Source organism: Marmota monax, unplaced genomic scaffold (assembly GCF_021218885.2).
Source record: "Marmota monax isolate L192 unplaced genomic scaffold, Marmota_monax_Labrador192_F-V1.1 WCK01_AAM20220418_F8-fsc00133, whole genome shotgun sequence".
In the NCBI taxonomy this organism is placed as follows: domain Eukaryota; kingdom Metazoa; phylum Chordata; class Mammalia; order Rodentia; family Sciuridae; genus Marmota; species Marmota monax.
In genome coordinates, this window is record NW_026694821.1 from 5,155,407 (window position 1) to 5,174,008 (window position 18,602).

Genomic DNA, 18,602 nt, shown 5'->3' on the forward strand with positions numbered 1-18,602 from the left:
GGGCCAGAGGGAGGCAGCATTCTATGTCGCTCTGTGACCTGGGACTCAAGCCACGAGAATACTGCTCTGCCAGCTGTATTCCTGCTCCTGCACAGGAATCACATCACCGTGCCCGTGCAGGGCTCCAGGCTTCAGTGTCAGAGTAGGTCTCCCTACGCAGGACTACCAGGTACCCCATCAAGACCATCAGTAGCACCCACGCAGAACTTTCGGCCACCCACCCAAGCAGAAATTACAGACACTGCTCCCACACAGGACACCCAGCAGCTTCCCACATACAGGAACTCTGGCCACCACTCCTCTGTGGACCCCCAGCTACCACTGTGGGGCTCCCCCAGTTGCCACCATCTTGGGACTCTGCAGCAGCAGAGATAGTTCCCTATGAGCAGTAGCCTGCCTGCACCCGGGAACTTCACACAGGCTCTGAAGTCAATCACACACTACAGGCAACAGAGCTCGTCTCTGAACTCATTGTCCAATGCCATCGCTGCCTCCCCCACCCCACCTGACACCCACTGCTGAAAGCAGGCACCTCCAACTTGGGCCACCTTCATCACATCTTCAGTGGTGTCAGCTCCCAGTTTGGAACTCCAGCTGGCCAGGTACCCAGTTTCTAACTACCTCCTCTCCCCAGCAGCTGTTACACTCTGGTTACCTTCTCCATGCTGAGGGCAGAAATACCAGTTAACAACAGATGACCCCATCTATTGAAGGAGAGAAGGGAATCAGGAAAGATACTGATCTCCAACCAAAACCAATCCTGTTTCTTCCTTCAATATTTGTTTTCCTCTCCTTCTCTATTCTCTTGTCCTCAAATCCCCAGAATAGGTGAAACCAAGTACTTTGCATGAATTAGGATTTTGAGGACTGGGATATCTGAATAGTATATTACAGTTGTATTGTGTATTCTTTTTTTTCCTTTTTTTCCCACCAATTTCTACTATTATCACATTTTTTGTTTTCTTAATATATATGTGTGTTTGTTTTATGTACTCTACTGTCTTCCCACTTACTTGTCTACCCAAAATTACTTCCTCTCCCTTCTCCTGCTACTAATCTTCCTCTTTAGATTTCTTTCTCACTTCCTAAGATATAAAAACTATAACCTTACCTTCAACCTCCTCAGCATATCATCCTACTCCTCACCCCTGAATCTTTGTCCACCATCATAAACAGTAAAACCTTTTACAAACCTACTGAATATATTGTAGATTAATTGAATTCACCATTTCTGTGCATTGTGACTAAACTGTAAATGTCTTAATAATAAACATTTGTTTTTAGGGTATATATTATTTATATTGGGATCTGTTAACATTGTCCTTCACCTTAAAGGAGAGGTATTGGATCCCTACAGGGGCACTATAAGCTTATAGGGTAAAAATGATAACTCCTCTGAGCCACAGAGCTAGAAAGGAAGACACAAGCAATATGAAAAGACAAGGGAAGAAAGTACCCCAAACAAATCAAGATACCACATTAACAGAATCCATAGCTAGCACAGCAGAAGAAATTACAGAGAAGGAGTTCAGGATGTACATAATTAAAATGTTCTGCGAATTAAAGGATGATATAAGAGAGCAAATACAGGCAGCAAAAGATCATTTTGACAAAGAGCTACATAAACAAACACAGGAAGCAAAAGATTACTTTAGTAGGGAGATAAAGTTTCCAAAAAACAAAACAACAAACAAAACCCAGAAATCATTGAAATGAAAGAAACAATAAACCAAATTAAAAGTTCAATTGAAAACATCGCCAACAAATTAGACCACTTGGAAGATAGGACCTCAGACAATGAAGACAAAATATATAATCTTAAAAAGAATGTAGACCACACAGTGAAAATGGTAAGAAACCATCAACAGAACATTTAATATGGGATAGCATAAAAAGACCAAATTTAAGAGTTATTGGGATAGAGGAGGCATAAAGTTCCAAACCAAAGGAATGAGCAATCTATTCAATGAAAAAATATCAGAAAATTTTCCAAACATGAAGAATGAATTGGAAAACCAAATTCAGGAGGCTTACAGGATGCCAAATATACAAAGATCACAACAGATCCACAAAAAAGGCACATTATAATGAAAATGCCTAACATACAGAATAAGGAGAGAATATTAAAAGCCAAGAGAGAAAGGAATCAGATTACATATAGGGGAAAACCAATTAGATTATGTGCAGATTTTTCAACCTAGACCCTGAAAGCTAGAAGAACCTTGGACAACATATATCAAGCTCTGAAAGAAAATGGATGCCATCCAAGAATCTTATATTCAGCAAAATTAAGCTTTAGATTTGATAATTAAATAAAAACCTTCCATTTAAAACATAAGTTAAAAGAATTTATACCTTGAAATCCTGCACTACAGACTATCCTCGGCAAAATATTCCATGAAGAGGAATTGAAAAACAATAATGAAAATCAGCAGGGGCTGGGGTTGTGACTCAACGGTAGAGCGCTCGCCTAGCTTGTGTGAGGCCCTGGGTTCGATCCTCAGCACCACATAAAAATAAATAAACAAAGGTTAAATAAAAAAAAAAAAAAAAGAAAATCAGCAAAGGGAGGAATTATACTAAAAGAAAAACTAATCAAAGGAGAAACCAAATCAAGTTAAATACCAAAAACCAAAAATGGCTGGGAATACAAATCATGTCTCAATAATAACCCTGAATGTTAATGGCCTAAATTCACCAATCAAAAGATATAGATTGGCAGATTGGATTTAAAAAAAACCCCAACAATATACTGCCTCCAAGAGACTCATAGGAAAAGACGTCCACAGACTGAAGGTGAAAGGTTGGGAAAAATCATACCACTCACATGGACTACAGAAGCAAGCAGGGGTTTCCATCCTCATATCAAATAAAGTAGACTTCAAACCAGAGTTAATCAAAAGGGATAAAGAAGGCTATTTCATACTGCTTAAGGGAACCATTCATCAGCAAGACTTAACAATAATAACTTTATATGTCCCAAACAAAGGAGCGTCTACATTCATCAAACAAACTCTTCTCAAGTTCAAGGGTCAAATAGACCACAACACAATAATTCTGGGTGACTTTAACACACCTCTTTCACCTCTAGATAAATCTTCCAAACAAAAGCTGAACAAAAAGCTATAGAACTCCATAATACAATCAATAACTTAGACTTAACTGACATATACAGAATATTTCATCCTTCAATGAATGAATACACTTTCTTCTCAGCAGCACATGGATCCTTCTCCAAACTAGACCATATGTTATGCCACAAAGCAACTCTTTGCAAATATTAAAAATGTAGAGATACTACCCTGCATTGTATCAGATCATAATGGAATGAAATTAGAAATCAATGATAAAATAAAAAAATAAAAGCTACTCCAACACCTGGAGATTAAATAATATGCTGTTGAATGAATGTTGGGTTGCAAAAAACATCAAGACAGAGATTTAAAAATTCTTAGAGGGCCAAGGATTGTGGCTCAGCCGTAGAGCGGCTCGCTTAGCGTGGGCGGGACCTGGGTTGGATCCTCAGCACCACATAAAAATAAAGGCATTGTGTTGTGTCCATCTATACCAAGAAGTAAATATTTTAAAAAAAATTCTTAGAGGTGAGTGAGAACATAGATACAATGTATCAAAACCTCTAGGACACGGGCTGGGTTGTGGCTCAGAGGTAGAGTTTAAGGTCCTGGGTTTGATCCTCAGCACCACATAAAAATAATTAAATAGATAAAATAAAGGTATTGTGTCCAACTACAACTAAAAATTAAATATTTAAAAAACCCTCTGGGACACTCTGAAGGCAGTACTAAGAGGAAAGTTCATTGTATGGAGTTCATTCCTTAAAAGAAGAAAAAGTCAACAAATAAATGACCTAACATTATATCTCAAAGCCTTAGAAAAAGAAGAACAAATCAACACCAAAAGCAGTAGAAGACAGGAAATAATTAAAATCAGAGCTGAAATCAATGAAATTGATACAAAAGAAACAACTGAAAAAATGGACAAAAAAAAATAGTTGGTTCTTTGAAAAAATAAATAAAATTGACAAACCCTTAGCTATGTTAATGAAGAGAAGGAGAGAGAAAACTAAATCACTAATATACATGATGAAAAAGGAAATATCATAACAGACACTACAGAAATACAGAAGATAATTAGAAATTATTTTTAAAACTTGTACTCCAATAAAATAGAAAATATCAAAGGCATTGACAAATTTCTAGAGCAATATGATTTGCCCAAATTGAATCAGGATGATATATACAATTTAAACAGATCAATTTCAAGCAATGAATTAGAAGATGCCATCAGAAGCCTACCAATCAAGGAAAAACCCAGGATAAACAGCTGAGTTCTACAAGACCTTTAAAGAAGAACTAATACCAATACTCTTCAATTTATTTCATGAAATAGAAAAAGATGGAGTACTTCCAAACTCATTCTATGAGGCCAATATCACCCTGATTCCAAAACCAGGCAATGACACATCAAAGAAAGGAAACTTCAGACAAATATCTATAATGGTCATAGATGCAAAAATTCTCAATAAAATTCTGGCAAATTGAATACAGAAACATCAAAAAGATAGTGCACCACGATCAAGTATGGTTCATCCCTGGGGTTCAAGGTTGGTTCAACATATAATGTTGAACAATAAATGTAATTTATTCATCAATAAATGTAATTCATTACATCAGTAGACTTAAAGATTAGAATTATATAATTATCTCAATTGATGCAGAAAAAGCATTTGACAAAATACAACATCCATACATATTCAAAACAGTAGAAAAACTAGGGATAACAGAAACATATCTCAACATCATAAAGACTATCTATACTAAGCCCCAGACCAACATCATTCTAAATGTTGTAAAAACTAAAATCTGGAACAAGACAGGGATGCCCTCTTTCACCACTTCTATTTAACATAGTTCTTGAAACACTGGCCAGAGCAATTAGACGAAAGAAATTAAAGGGATATGGACAGGTAAAGAAGAACTCAAATTAGCACTATTTGCCGACAATATGATTGTATAACTAGAAAACCCAAAAAATTCTACCAGAAAACTTCTTGAACTAGTAAATGAATCCAGCAAAGTAGCAGGATACAAAATCAACACCCGTAAATCAAAGGCATTCCTGTATATCAGTGACAAATCCTCTGAAAAGGAAACGAGGAAAACTGCCCCATTTACAATAGCCTGAATGAAAAATAAAATACTTGGGAATCAGCTTAATGAAAGAGGTGAAAGACTTCTACAATGAAAACTACAGAATGCTAAAGAAATAAATTAAAGAAGACTTTAGAAGATGGAAAGATCTCCCTTGTTCTTGGATAGGCAGAATTAATATTATCAAAATGACCATACTTCCAAAAGCATTATACAAATTTAATGCAATTCCGATCAAAATCCCAATGACATTCCTCATAGAAATAAAAAAATCAGTCATGAAATTCATTTGGAAAAATAAGAGACCCAGAATAGCTTAAGCAGTCCTTAACAAGAAGAGTGAAGCAGGTGGCATCACTACACCAGACCTCAAACTATACTACAGAGCAATAGTAACAAAAACAGCATGGTATTGGCACCAAAATAGACTGGTAGACCAATGGTACAGAATAGAGGACACAGATACTAACCCATATAATTACAGTTATCTTATAGACAAAGTGACAAAAAGATGTGTTGGAGAAAAGATAGCCTCTTCAACAAATGATGCTGGGAAAAGTGGAAATCCATATGCAACAAAATGAAATTAAACCCCTATCTCTTACCATGCACAAAACTCAACTCAAAGTGGATCAAGGACCTAGGAATTAAACCAGAGATCCTGCATCTAATAGAAGAAAAAGTAGGCCCAAATCTCCATCAAATTAGATTAGGCCCCTACTTCCTTAATAAGACTTCTATAGCACAAGAATTAATAAATTAAAAAGCTTCTTCCCTACAGAAGAAACAATCAGTGAGGTGAATTAAGAGCCTACATCTTGGGAGCAAATTTTTACCACTTGCACATCAGATACAACACTAATCTCTAGGGTATATAAAGAACTCAAAAAGCTAAACACCGAAAAAACAAATAACCCATTCAATAAATGGGTCAAAGAACGGAACAGACATTTCTCAGAAGGTGATATACAATCAATCAATAAACATATGAAAAGATGTTCAACATCTCCAGAAATTAGAGAAATGCAAATCAAAACTACTCTAAGATTTCATCTCATTCCAGTCAGAATGGCAGCTATTAAAAATACAAACATCAATAAGTGTTAATTAGGATGTGGGGGAAAAAGTCACACTCATATATGTTGCTGGTGGGACTGCAAAATGGTGCAGCCAATATGGAAAGCAGTTTGGAGATTCCTTGGAAAACTGGGAATGGAACTACCTTTTGACCCCGCTATCCCACTCCTGGGTCTATACCCAAAGGACTTAAAAACAGCATACTACAGGGACACAGCCATATCAATGTTTATAGTAGCACAATTCACAATAGGTAAACTGTGGAACTAACCTACATGCCCTTCAGTAGATGACTGGATAAAGAAATTGTGGTATATACACAATGGAATATTGCTCAGCAATAAAAGAAAGTAAAATCGTGGCATTTGAAGGTAAATGGATGGCGTTGGAGAAGATAACGCTAAGTGAAGTTAGCCAATCCCTGAAAACCAAATGCCTAATGTTTTTTCTAAGGAGGCTGATTCACAGTGGGGCTTGGAGGGGAGCATGGGAAGATTAGATGAATTCTAGATAGGGCAAAGGGGAGGGAACGGAAGAGAGGGGGTAAGGGAGTCAAAAAGATGGTGGAATGAGTTGGACATCATTACCCTAAGTATATATATGAAGATAAAAATGTGTGAATATACTTTTTATACAACCAGAGATATGAAAAATTGTTCTGTATATGTATAATATGAATTGTAATGCATTCTGCTGTCATTTATAACAAATTAGAATAAAAAATTTAAAAAAATGATATAACATGCATTGAAAGAGTTGTCTTGGGCTGGAATTGTAGCTCAGTGGTAGAGCACTTGCCTGGTATGTGTGAGGCACTGGTTTGATTCTCAGCACCACATATAAGTAAATAAAATAAAGGCCTATCAACAACTAAAATACATATTAAAAAAGGAAGAGTTTGTCTGTTAACATTCTTTTATCCCAAATTTCTGGATTTAGAATTATTTATTGATTGATATTGATCTGTGCAGGAAGAGCTAGTACCCTGTGGTGCCATGTGGATTATCCTTTTGCAGAAATTTCCACTCATGATCATTGTGTTCATAAGGAAGCTCTCTGCCCCTGCCTTACCAGCTGAGGCCTTGGGTACCAATCTCTCTTGCTTTCCCATATGTGAAATGAGATTGGAATTGGTATGTTGTAGACATCAAGGTAGACATATAACCATATAATATCAGAATTGCCAAATTTTTCCAAATTTGGGCTTCTCTTCTGTGTTTTGTCTGTGTCATTAGCTCCATATGGCATAATGTTAGAAAATATATTAATTAGAATTAATGTAGATTCAATCATCCCTTGGTACCTACTGGAGAGGTTCTGGTATAACCTGCAGATTCCAATATTCTTATATGCTCAAGTCCCTTACATAAAAATGGGATAATATTTGCATACAACCTATATATATTCTCCTTAATGCTTTAGATTACTTGTAATACCTAATACAATGTCAATGCCATGTAAAGAGTTGTTATGCTATACTGTTTAAGGAATAATGACCAAAAAGAGTCTATACCTGTTCAGTACAGATAGTTTTTTAAAAAATATTTCGATCAGCATTTGGTTGAATCCATAGATGTGGAAGCCCGGGATATAGAGGGCTGACTGTTAGGAATTCTGTTAGGAGTATCTGAGAGAAACGGTACCCTGTAGAGAGAGAAATAATTTGAAGACTATTTAAATTTTGGGTTGTGGTTATAATTTTTTTGTTATCTTAGCTAACTTTGCTTTATTTATATCCTGTTTTTGATATACTTAAATGACTCACTGTTACATTTTGCTTCTTAAGAAAATTGACTGTAAGATCCAAGGAGCAAGTCTTTGTAGTATTTTCCAGAACCAACTCAGGGCTGTGGAATTGTACCTTTAAATATCTGTGATTTGCATTTGTACACAAACAGAAACCCACAGAGCTATGTATTTGGCTTTGCTTATGGGTGTGCAACCACTCACAGACAGCCTTGATTTGCCAGCATGAGCTTGACACTGTGAACATAGTAGTCTCTTCTGTCATTCAGTTAGTTTGCTCCTTTTTCTGAGTAGGTCAAGCTGTACATGGTACATATCAGCCCATGGTCGGACACCGTGGAAACCCCAAGTTAGACACCATGGGGAACCATCCAAGTCTTAGAAGAATGTTTGTTTCCTTGTTTTGAATATTTGAAGCAATGAGTAACACCAACAGAGGGTGTGGCGTGGTGAAGTCTTTCCTAAATCTTGTGTCCTGATTGCCTCATCTTCCTCCATTCCACTGTAGGGAAAGACATTCCTGGACAGGCATCCCTGGTATTTGATGTTGCGTTATTGGATCTCCATAACCCCAAGGATAGTATTTCCATTGAGAACAAGGTCATACCTGCAAACTGTGAGCGGAGGAGTCAGAGTGGGGACTTCCTCAGGTATCATTACAATGGCACACTTCTGGATGGCACCTTCTTTGATTCCAGGTGAGGACACAATTGTAGCCTTCATTCATCAGAACATTTATTAAATGAAGTCCACCACTGGTGGAATGTGATCTGAGTATCTGTCAGTGCTGATTTCATATGTTCATCTCCAATACAGGTCTCTCTTTTCTGATTCTGAATTTCTTCAGAGGCTGCCATGACAGTTACCTTTGGGGGGCTGATTAGTTGGGTCTGCAGGAAAAGAGGAGAGGCTCACCCTAGATTCCCACCATCACCCTATCCTGGGCTTACCTGTCCCATGGGGTCTAGCATGGGAATGGCCAGAGGTCAAGGACCTCCTAGGTGGCTCAGTCAACTTGGTGCCAGGAGACTTGGGTATCGTTTCCTGTCTATGGTTAGTGACTTTGTGACTACAAAAAAGACCTCCGAACTTCAGGAGCTTTGGTGTATCCCCTGTTCTAAAACCTTTCGCAGACATGGTTAGATGAGGCATATGGACGTGCTTTGCAGTTTTTAAAGGCTGACCAGCTGGAGAGGACTGGTTAGAAGCATTCAGCTCCCTCCTGGATGTTGCAGAGGCTGATTACTATGCCTCTTGTGTTATTCAAAGTTTTATCAACAGTTATACAGATGGCTCAAGTGTGTTCCTTTATTAAGCCTTGCTCACTCAAGTGGCATGTGTTGTTTGGGACCACTCCTTTAGTTTCCTGTGAACAAGTAGTGACAAAATCCTACCTGTCTCTGAGGTAATAGACTCCTAGTTTGTTTAGTCATCCTAAAGTATCACAGAAGGCCAGGTGAGGTGGCATACGCCTATAATGCCTGTGGCTCCCAGTGAAGACAGGGGGATTGAAAACTCAGGGCCAATCTGGGCAATTTAGCAAGACTCTGTCTTAAAAATAAACATTTTAAATTGGGCGCGGTGGCACATGAACAAGTAGTGACAAAAACTGAGTCACAGTTTGGGAGGCTGAGATAGGAGGATCGTGAATTAAAAGCCAGTCTCAACAATTTAGTAAGGTCCTAAGCAACTTGGCGAGACCCTGTCTCAAAAAAAAAAATGAAATATGAAAAGGGCTGGGGATGTGGCTCAGTGGTTAAGCACCCCTGAGTTCAATTCCTGGTATAAAATGAGTAAGTAAATAAATAAATAAATAATTTTAAAAAGGCTGGGGATGTAGCTCAGTAGTATAGTGCTTGTCCAGAAGGCATGAGGCCTTGAGTTTGATCCCCACCACTGGAGGAGGAAAAAAAAAAGGAATTTCTGTTCTCAAAGGTAATTTTTTTTTTTTGTACTGGGTATTAACCTCAGGGGCACTTGACCACTGAGCCACATCCCTAGCCCTTTTTTGTATTTTATTTAGAGACAGGGTCTCACTGAGTTGCTTAGTGACTCATTAAATTGCTGAGGCTGGCTTTGAATTCACAGTTCTCCTGCCTCATCCTCCCAAACTGCTGGGATTATAGGTGTGAACCACCTTGCCCAGCTGGTAACATCTTACTGAATAATTAAAATGATGGAAAGATCTGCAATGAAAAATGTAATAATTTCCTATCAATCCCTTCTGTTCTGGCCACCCTGAGGTAGGTATTAACTTCCTCAATCTCCGTCCTGAATCATTGACATAGATACCGTGGTGTTGAGTCACCTCTTTCTTGTCTCTTTTCTAGCTACTCGAGAAACCGAACCTTTGACACCTACATTGGGCAGGGCTATGTGATTCCTGGGATGGATGAAGGTTTACTTGGTGTTTGCATTGGAGAGAAGCGAAGGATTGTGGTCCCCCCACACCTGGGGTATGGAGAGGAGGGAAGAGGTGGGTATCACGGGCCTTCCTCACTGACTGGCAGCTTCCACATTGCCCGGTTCATGTCGAAACATCGAAGCCAAAGTTCAGCTTAAGACTTGATTGCACCAAATAGATTTAGTTTCTAGTGTTCTGTTATTTTTCTTTGTTCGTGGCTTACTTTCCTTTTCCTTTTGAAATTTTTAAACCTACACCAAAGTTGAAAGATCTGTATAGTGAATTCCACTTTGTCTCACCACTTGCTAACATTTTGCTCTATTTTATCTCTCTTCATGTTTGTTTGTTTATTTATTGGCTGGACTGTTTGCAAGTAAAATGCAAAACCCTTCTTTTGGTTTTTGTTTTGTATGGCATGAAATTCATTCATTTAAGTATATAATTCAGCTGGGTATGGGAATTGAACCCAAGAGCACTTTATCACTGAACTACATCCCCAGTCCTTTTTATTTTTTATTTTGAGATACAGTACCACTAAATGTCTGAGGCTGGGCTCCAACTTGTGATTCTCTTGCCTCAGCCACCCAAGTCACTGGGATTACACATGGTGCACCACCATGCCCAGTGCCAGCAGATATTTAATGGCTTAATAGTGTTTGTTTGCTTCTTTTTAGTAATTTTAGATGCAGGTGGACATAATACCTTTATTTTATTTATTTATTTTTATGTGGTGCTGAGGATCAAACCCAGTGCCTTACACATGTTAGGCAAAGGCTCTGCCACTGAGCTACTGCCCCAGCCCATGTTTCCATGTTTCTTTCTTTCTTTTTTTTTGGTACTGAGTGTTGAACCTAGGGGTGTGTTATCACTGAGCCACCTCCCTAACCCTTTTTATATTTTATTTTGAAACATGGAATTACTAAATTATTTTAGGGCCTTGCTAAATTGCTGAGGCTAGCCTTGAACATGCAATCCTCCTCCTGCCTCTGCCTCCTGAGTTGCTGGGATTATAGGTGTGTGTCACCACGCCCAGTGGCTTCATAGTATTTCAGAACTGTTTTTCTTTTTTTTTCTTAATTACATTTTCTTTCATATGCCATTTTTTGCTAACTTACTTAGACTTGCTTAGGAATAATTAGCAACTGTATTTACTTTGCTATAGTGTTCATTTTGCTGATGGGAATTCTGGTCAGGTCTTGTTAGTTGTACACATTAACTTTGTTAAACCTTTTCTGATTGTTGGTGATAAATCATATCAATCTTAGGAATTTTCCTTGTAGGTTTATCTCAGAGCATCTATGAAACATCAAGCTGATTGGAAACTAGAGTGTACCATGGTGATGCATGGTTTTCTTCATGACTTAAATTTCTGACTTAAGTCACAAAAGATCCCAGCTTAAGAAACAATAGGTTTTGCCTCTTGCGCTGTTTGTTTAGTGTCTTGATACTGTTGTTTGTATCATGTCATTTCTATATCCAGCCACAGACATACAAAAATGGATAAACGTCCCTGAGCATGTCTGTATTGTGATGAACTGAAGACTGATTCTTCCTTTCTCCAGAAAGAGCACATTGATGGAAAACATTTGCTTAAATTATTTTTCCCTTTTGGCTTTCCATCAAGTATGAGACAGAGCTCTGCAAAGAATTATATGAGGCTCTGGGAAGCATCCAAAGGCTCATAAATTTTCGGAGCATGAGAATGCTTTGTTCTGACTCATGTTGTGGTGGGGGGAGGGCCCTCTGATGTGTAAGGCCCAAGTGCTGTTGTGTGGGGCATGCTTCTGTTCTCTTGATTAGCACCTGTGGCCTCTTCATGTGGGTTGCATAGGTCCTAATGCTGTGGGACTGATCCCAGAAGGGCGTCAAGATGTAGATCTTGGTTTACGACTTCCTCACCACAATCCACAGGCTCACAGTAAGGGATCAGTACATATTTGTGGCGGGAATGAATTGCTGGGTCCTCTGTGTTGTTCTCAGCCTCTATCAACCAACCCCTAATTTTGTCGTAGCACTTTCCCCTGCAGGATTGGTGGGAGAAGGGTAGGCCTTATGGAAAAGGTTCAGGATATCTCTGCTGTCTGCTTTGTCCCATGAGGACAGCCCTGGAATTAGGAAGCTTAGATGTGTTTGCAGCCCTAAAGTAGGAACAGATCCTACCCACAGGGTTGTCCAGGAAACTCTTCCTTGATGGTTAGTTATTACTCAAGTTACAAATTGGCTTTTCAGCACTCTTATAAGAAAAAAAGAAGAGGAAAATAACTCCTTTTTACCCATTGTACAACTGGGACTTATTGCATGCAGGCTCATTCAAACCTGGAAACGATCTTTAAAGTATTATTATCCTCATTGTTTAGATAAAATAATGAGGTTCATGGAGATTGAGTCATTTGCCTAAGACCAGAAGAGCTAATCATTGATGGAGCCAGAATTGGACCCATGGCTTTTTGATCCCACAGGCAGATGGAAAGAATGAATTTCCATTAAGTTGTGACTTTTTAATACCCATAAATGAAAATCTGAGGACTTAAACCAGAAGTCCCAGAGCTTTCAAAGGAAATTCACAACCAATAGGAACAAATGAGTTTCCCTCCTGGGCTAGGCAGCTGGCTGCCTTTCTTTTTTTGTTGTTACCTGTGTCTCTTTGTGTGTGTGTGTGTGTGTGTGTGTGTGTGTGTGTGGTGGGGATTGAACCCAGGGTTTCTCACATGCTAGGCAAGCAGTCTGCCACTGACCTATGTTCCCAGTCATGTGTTTCTTCTTGGGGAGGCATTCTTGTGAAAATGGAATGACAACTTCTGCATTGGTTAAAGAGCTCATTCAGGGGAGGCCAGGGTTGGGGCCATAATGAAATGATGAACTGTTTGCACCTGTTAGGTGGTGGGCACTCATTCCTACACTTAATCTATAAATAGCTTTATGAAGTCAGAGCAAGATGGGAGGTGGGAGGCCTGCTGGCTGCCTGAAGCTGAAAGCCCTGTCTTAGGGCTTTAGGTCTGATCTCTAATTTTACACTCTCAGAAACTCCCATCTGCATGTCCATCAAAGATTCAATGAATATTTTCCTGACCAGGTCCTGGCTGTAAGTGTTGGGGATTCATTAGAGAAGACAAACAAAATTCCCTGCCCACGCAGAGCTTCCGTCTTTGCTGATGCCTGCTTGTGCCTCTGAATTAACCAGGTACCTGGTAGACAAGCTCATGTTAACTTCCTTGGAGCTGACAAACAAACCTAGTGTTAAAAGTTTCTTGAGTGGGTGTGAATCAACCTCTGGACTGATCAAAATGCTTGAATCTGCAGTCCCCAGTGCCAGGGCAGCTGAATGAGTCATCAGGAGAGTGCTTGACAAGCAGGGGCAGATCTCAGGGGTGAGGGAGGGGGAGGAAGATATTCCATTTTGCCCTTGGAGTGGGCATTATATTTGCATTGACCAAATTGGTGTCTGCCTATATATGTCCCTATGTCTGGGAAAAGTCAGCTGCTGACTTACCAATAACATTCCTTAAATTTGGTTGCCTGTCAGAGACCTCTGGAAATCTTTTTAAAAATGTCAATGCCTGGTCCCTCTCTAGTACAACTGTTGTACAGGTATTGGTGTAGGTCACAGATGAGAATCACCTGAAGAGCTTAAAGATCACCAGACCAGCTGTGTTGAGCAGGAGAGTGGCTGGCCTTTGTGTACTCACTAAGTCCTCCAGAACATTCTCATACCTAGCCAAGACTGAGCCCACTGCTCTAGGTGAGCCACGTCTGAATCTCAGGCTAGGACCCAGGCATTGACATCATTTGCAATGTTTTTCCCCTTTTATTCTGTGAAGGTGAATTCCATCATTATTTTTTTTTAATTGTGGTAAAATTTATGTAACATTTGTCATTCTCACAATTTTAAGCTGTATAATTCAGTGGCATTAAACCTGTTCACAGTACTGTATTAACCATTACTGTTATCTCTACCCAAAACTCTTGCATTATCCCCAGTCTAAGCTCAGAACCCATTACCCAGTAACTTCCTCTTCTCCCCTCCCCCAGACACATAACCACCATTCTGCTTTCTGTCTCTACAAATTTACCTATTCTAGGTATTTCATGTATGTCCAGCCACACATTATTTGTCTTATTTTACTTGGCCACAGTTTTTCAAGGCCCATCCCTATTTTAGTATATATCAAAATGTCCTTCCTTTATATGGTTGAATGACTATTCCATTGTACGTATATACTGTTTATCCTTTCATCTGTTGTGGACAGATTGTGAATGATGCTGCTTGAATATTGGTGTTCAGAACGAATATTTGTTCAAATCTCTGCTTTCAATTCTTTTAGCTATATATCTATAAAACATTTTTAAAATTTATTTTTTATTGAGATACAATCACATTCTATAAAATTTAATGGATTTGTTGCTGGCCATGGTGGTTCATGGTTGTAATCCCAGTGACTCAGGAGGCTGAGGCAGGAGAATCTCAAGTTTAAAGCCAGCTTTGGCCAGTTAACGAGGCCCTTAGCAACTTAGATCCTGTCTGGAAATAAAAAATAAGTTTTATGTAAAATTGAAAAAAATGATGGGGATATGGCTCAGTGATTAAGTGCCTCTGAGTTCAATCCCTGGTACCACCACCACCAAAAGAAAAAAAAAATTGCACAAAAAATTAATGAATTTATTACTGCCTAAAAGGCTTGCTCTGCTTGCCACAGTTGAAGCCATCAATCAAAGCAAGTCCTTGTTAGAGCAAGAAATTTACGGCCATATACTAGCTGATAGGAGGATGGCAGGGATTCTTGTCCCTAAAGAGCCACTTGCCAGGAGGCTGATTTTATGGGTGGTTTACTTTGCAGACTGGTGGGTGCTTTCTCATAGGTTGAGGTTTGAGACCAAGTGACACACATCTGATCCTAATCGCCTAATCAGGAGATGCTTTCCTGTTTTGCAAATCTCAAAAGCGAAGCTCATAGGCTGGGAATGTAGCTAAGTGGCAGAGTGCTTGCCTTGCAAGTGTGAGACCCTGATTTCAATCCCCACCACTGCAAAACAAACAAACAAACAAAAACAGAGGTCACTGACTTCCTTGGGCTATTCTTGTTACTGATGGGCAGTTCCCGACTATTACACAATGGATAGGCAAGAGGGGTTAGCTTCAGCCCTCTTACTGATTACCAAACTCACAATTAAGTGTATGTATGTGTTTTAGAGGAGAGGACATCCATGAAACACAGAAAAATACTTGGCAGGTGTGGGAGGTGGGGTGTTCATGTATCTCTATTTGAATTGTGTCTATTGCTGTTTTTGAATAAGGTTATTTTTTACTTTTTAAAAATTTTTTCATTTTTAATTATACATGGCAGTAGTATTTTGGCAGAATATACATACATAAAATATAACTTACTCAGTTTAAGTTCCCACTCTTGGGATCATACATGATGTGGAATTACCCTGGTTGTGTATACAAATAATAGGCTAGGAAAGTTATGACCATTAATTCCTGAGATATAGTATATTTGATTTGTTTTTTTTTAAAGTAAAATGCAGCAATAATGCTGTATACATCCTTGGTTCTATGGAATGCTATTTAAAATTTTTTTTTTGACATTTAAGCTTTTCTGAAATGAGCTGGGGGAGGGTGTATTACAACTGATGCATACGTCTAAGGTGTCTCCTTCCCCAAGCTGTCATTTAATTCAAGGAGTGTCTTTTAGTCTTGGACTTATAGTAATACCTACCTTATCAGGTTGTCTTAGGGGGTTAATAAGAGAACACATGTGAAGAACACTTGTAAACTATAAACCTGTATTCAGAAGTGAGATATTTTCAAAAGTGGAGATAATGGAAAAGAAAAATGTACTAATGTGTGGAATAAATAGAATGCGTCGTAAAAGCACTGGGTGACTCAGACATACTGTTCCACGGGATGTGTGTGGGCCACTTTCCTTCTTTCCTTTTTGAAGTATGTGAGTTTGGTTTTTCTTGAGCAGTAGTTGGGCACTGGAGTGACTTTCGTTCTAGGCTGATGTTCGGGACTCATTCTTTGGCTTCTTGTTGGCGGGGCAAGCCTCCATTTGTCTGAGCTTGAGTTTTCCTCCATGATCGATTGACCCAGTGTCTTTCAGGCTTAAGGATTCTGTGGGGCCACAGGCCACAGTTCTGAGTTTGAGTCCAAACTGTGCTCATGACTGGCTGTGTGACCCTGGGCCAATCTGTGTCTCAGTTTCCTCACCTGTAAAATGCTTACTTCTAATGGCCCTTTTAGTTTTGCTCTTCAGTATTCCCTAGCATTTCATATCTGGGTTTCCCTTCGTTCCCTGGGGACTCGAATGACACACCTGCTGATATCTGGGAGTGTGGCAGTTTAGAGGCTTCATTCATTAGTTCCCCCATGTCTGTCTTTAGGGAACATCCCTGGCTCAGCGGTGCTGGTGTTTGACATCCATGTGATCGACTTCCACAATCCTTCTGACTCCATCAGCATCACTTCCCACTACAAGCCCCCCGACTGCTCCGTGCTGAGTAAGAAGGGGGATTACCTCAAGTACCACTACAATGCCTCGCTTCTGGATGGGACCCTGCTGGACTCCACGTAAGGGCAGCCCAGAAGGTGTGGGAGCGAGCCCCTGGGTAGCAGGTCCACCATTCTCTTCAGACATGGGCTGCGTATTCTGAGGGTTTCCTACTAACATTCTCACTCTGCTCCAGGTCATTTCTCAGCCTGTGGAATTAGCTCTTTCAGAACAGCAGATCTTATCATGTAACTGCTATCTTTAAAAGCCAGCCCTCAGATAAAGGCCAAGCTTCTGGCACAGGAGGCTGTATTTCTTAGCTGCATTGCTGCCTCACTGATCTCTTCTGCCGGGTCCATCTTCTGCTTTCTGTGGCCTCCCTTTCCTCAAAATCATTCCTTAAATCCTAGGAAAAACCAACTGCTTCTGTTTCGGTAATCTCCTAACACATTATGTGTTACCTGTGTTTTAGTTAACTTTTTGTTTCTCTCTCTGCTACTGGTGTGAATACCTCAGGGACACCCAATCTGTTAATTAATTTTTTTAAAAAAATACCTTTCTTTTTTAAAAATATTTTTTTTAGCTGTCAATGAACTTTTTTAAAAATATTTTTTTTAGATGTTGATGGGCTTTTATTTTGTTCACTTCTTTATATGTGGTGCTGAGAATCAAAACCAGTGCTTCATACATGCTAGGCAAGTACTCTACCACTGAGCCTCAATCCCAGCTTCTTGATGAACATTTATTTTGTTTGTTTGCATGTGGTGCTGAGAATCAAGCCCAGTGCCTCACACGTGCTAGGCAAGTGCTCTACCACTGAGCTATGCTCCCAGCCCGGATTCATATTTTTATCCCTTGCATTTTTCCCAGAGTTTACATAGCACAAAAAGAGCATTTAGCAAATGTTAATTGATTGAGAGAAACCTGAAAATATATTAAATAAGAATGTAAAAGGAACTTTGCTTCTTGTGAAGCTGAATCTTCAGATGTATCTGTAAGTTAATACATCTTCTTTAGGAAAGAAACGTTTTATAGCTTTTCATTATATTTCCATAAAGTATATCCACTTTTGGACTCATCCTGACTTAGATTCCAAGTTTGGACCTGGGGAGAAAAAAGGGCTTTATTATAATCAAGTGCTGCTGCATTTATTCTAGACGTGGACTGCACTCTATTCCTCCCACCTCCTCTGCCTTCTGGCTTCATTGACAGTGTATGGGGCTGCAGAGAGCTGGGCATGGAGACAGCCCTAGAGGTGGTATTCGGAGCACTCCCTCTGAGACCACAAGATCCTACATACTAAGGCAGTTGGCATATTTCATCAAATCTAAAATTCACTGATTATTAGGGTCATTATTTTATGTATCTTTAAGAAAGCAAAAGTGCTACCCAAAAAATAATGATGGATTTTCAATCATAAAATCTATCCTAATTTTATGGGGCTGGGGTGTAGCTCAGTGGCAGAGTGCTTGCCTAGCATGTGTGATGCAGAGTTCTATCCTCAGCACCACATAAAAATAAATAAACAAAATAAAGGTATTGTGTCCATGTACAAACTAAAAAAAAAAAAAAAAAATTAAATGTATCCTAATTATACAGAGGTCAAAATTTGAAAAAAATCCACATTTTGAATCAATGAAATGAGTGCTTAGCTTCTGGGGCCCAGATGCTCATGCCCTGGCTTACCAGAGACCTTGCAAAGGAATCCCAACC

General features: G+C 39.2%; 1 protein-coding gene across 1 annotated transcript in view; it reads left to right on the forward strand.

Annotated features, from left to right (window-relative positions):
* Fkbp9 (FKBP prolyl isomerase 9) overlaps positions 1–18,602 on the forward strand; it is a 47,189-nt gene that overhangs the window by 19,810 nt on the left and 8,777 nt on the right. The window contains exons 5-7 of the mRNA XM_046426032.2: positions 8,503–8,692; positions 10,325–10,470; positions 16,783–16,969. Coding sequence (XP_046281988.1) covers positions 8,503–8,692; positions 10,325–10,470; positions 16,783–16,969 — 523 coding nt within the window. The remainder of the gene's footprint in view (positions 1–8,502; positions 8,693–10,324; positions 10,471–16,782; positions 16,970–18,602) is intronic.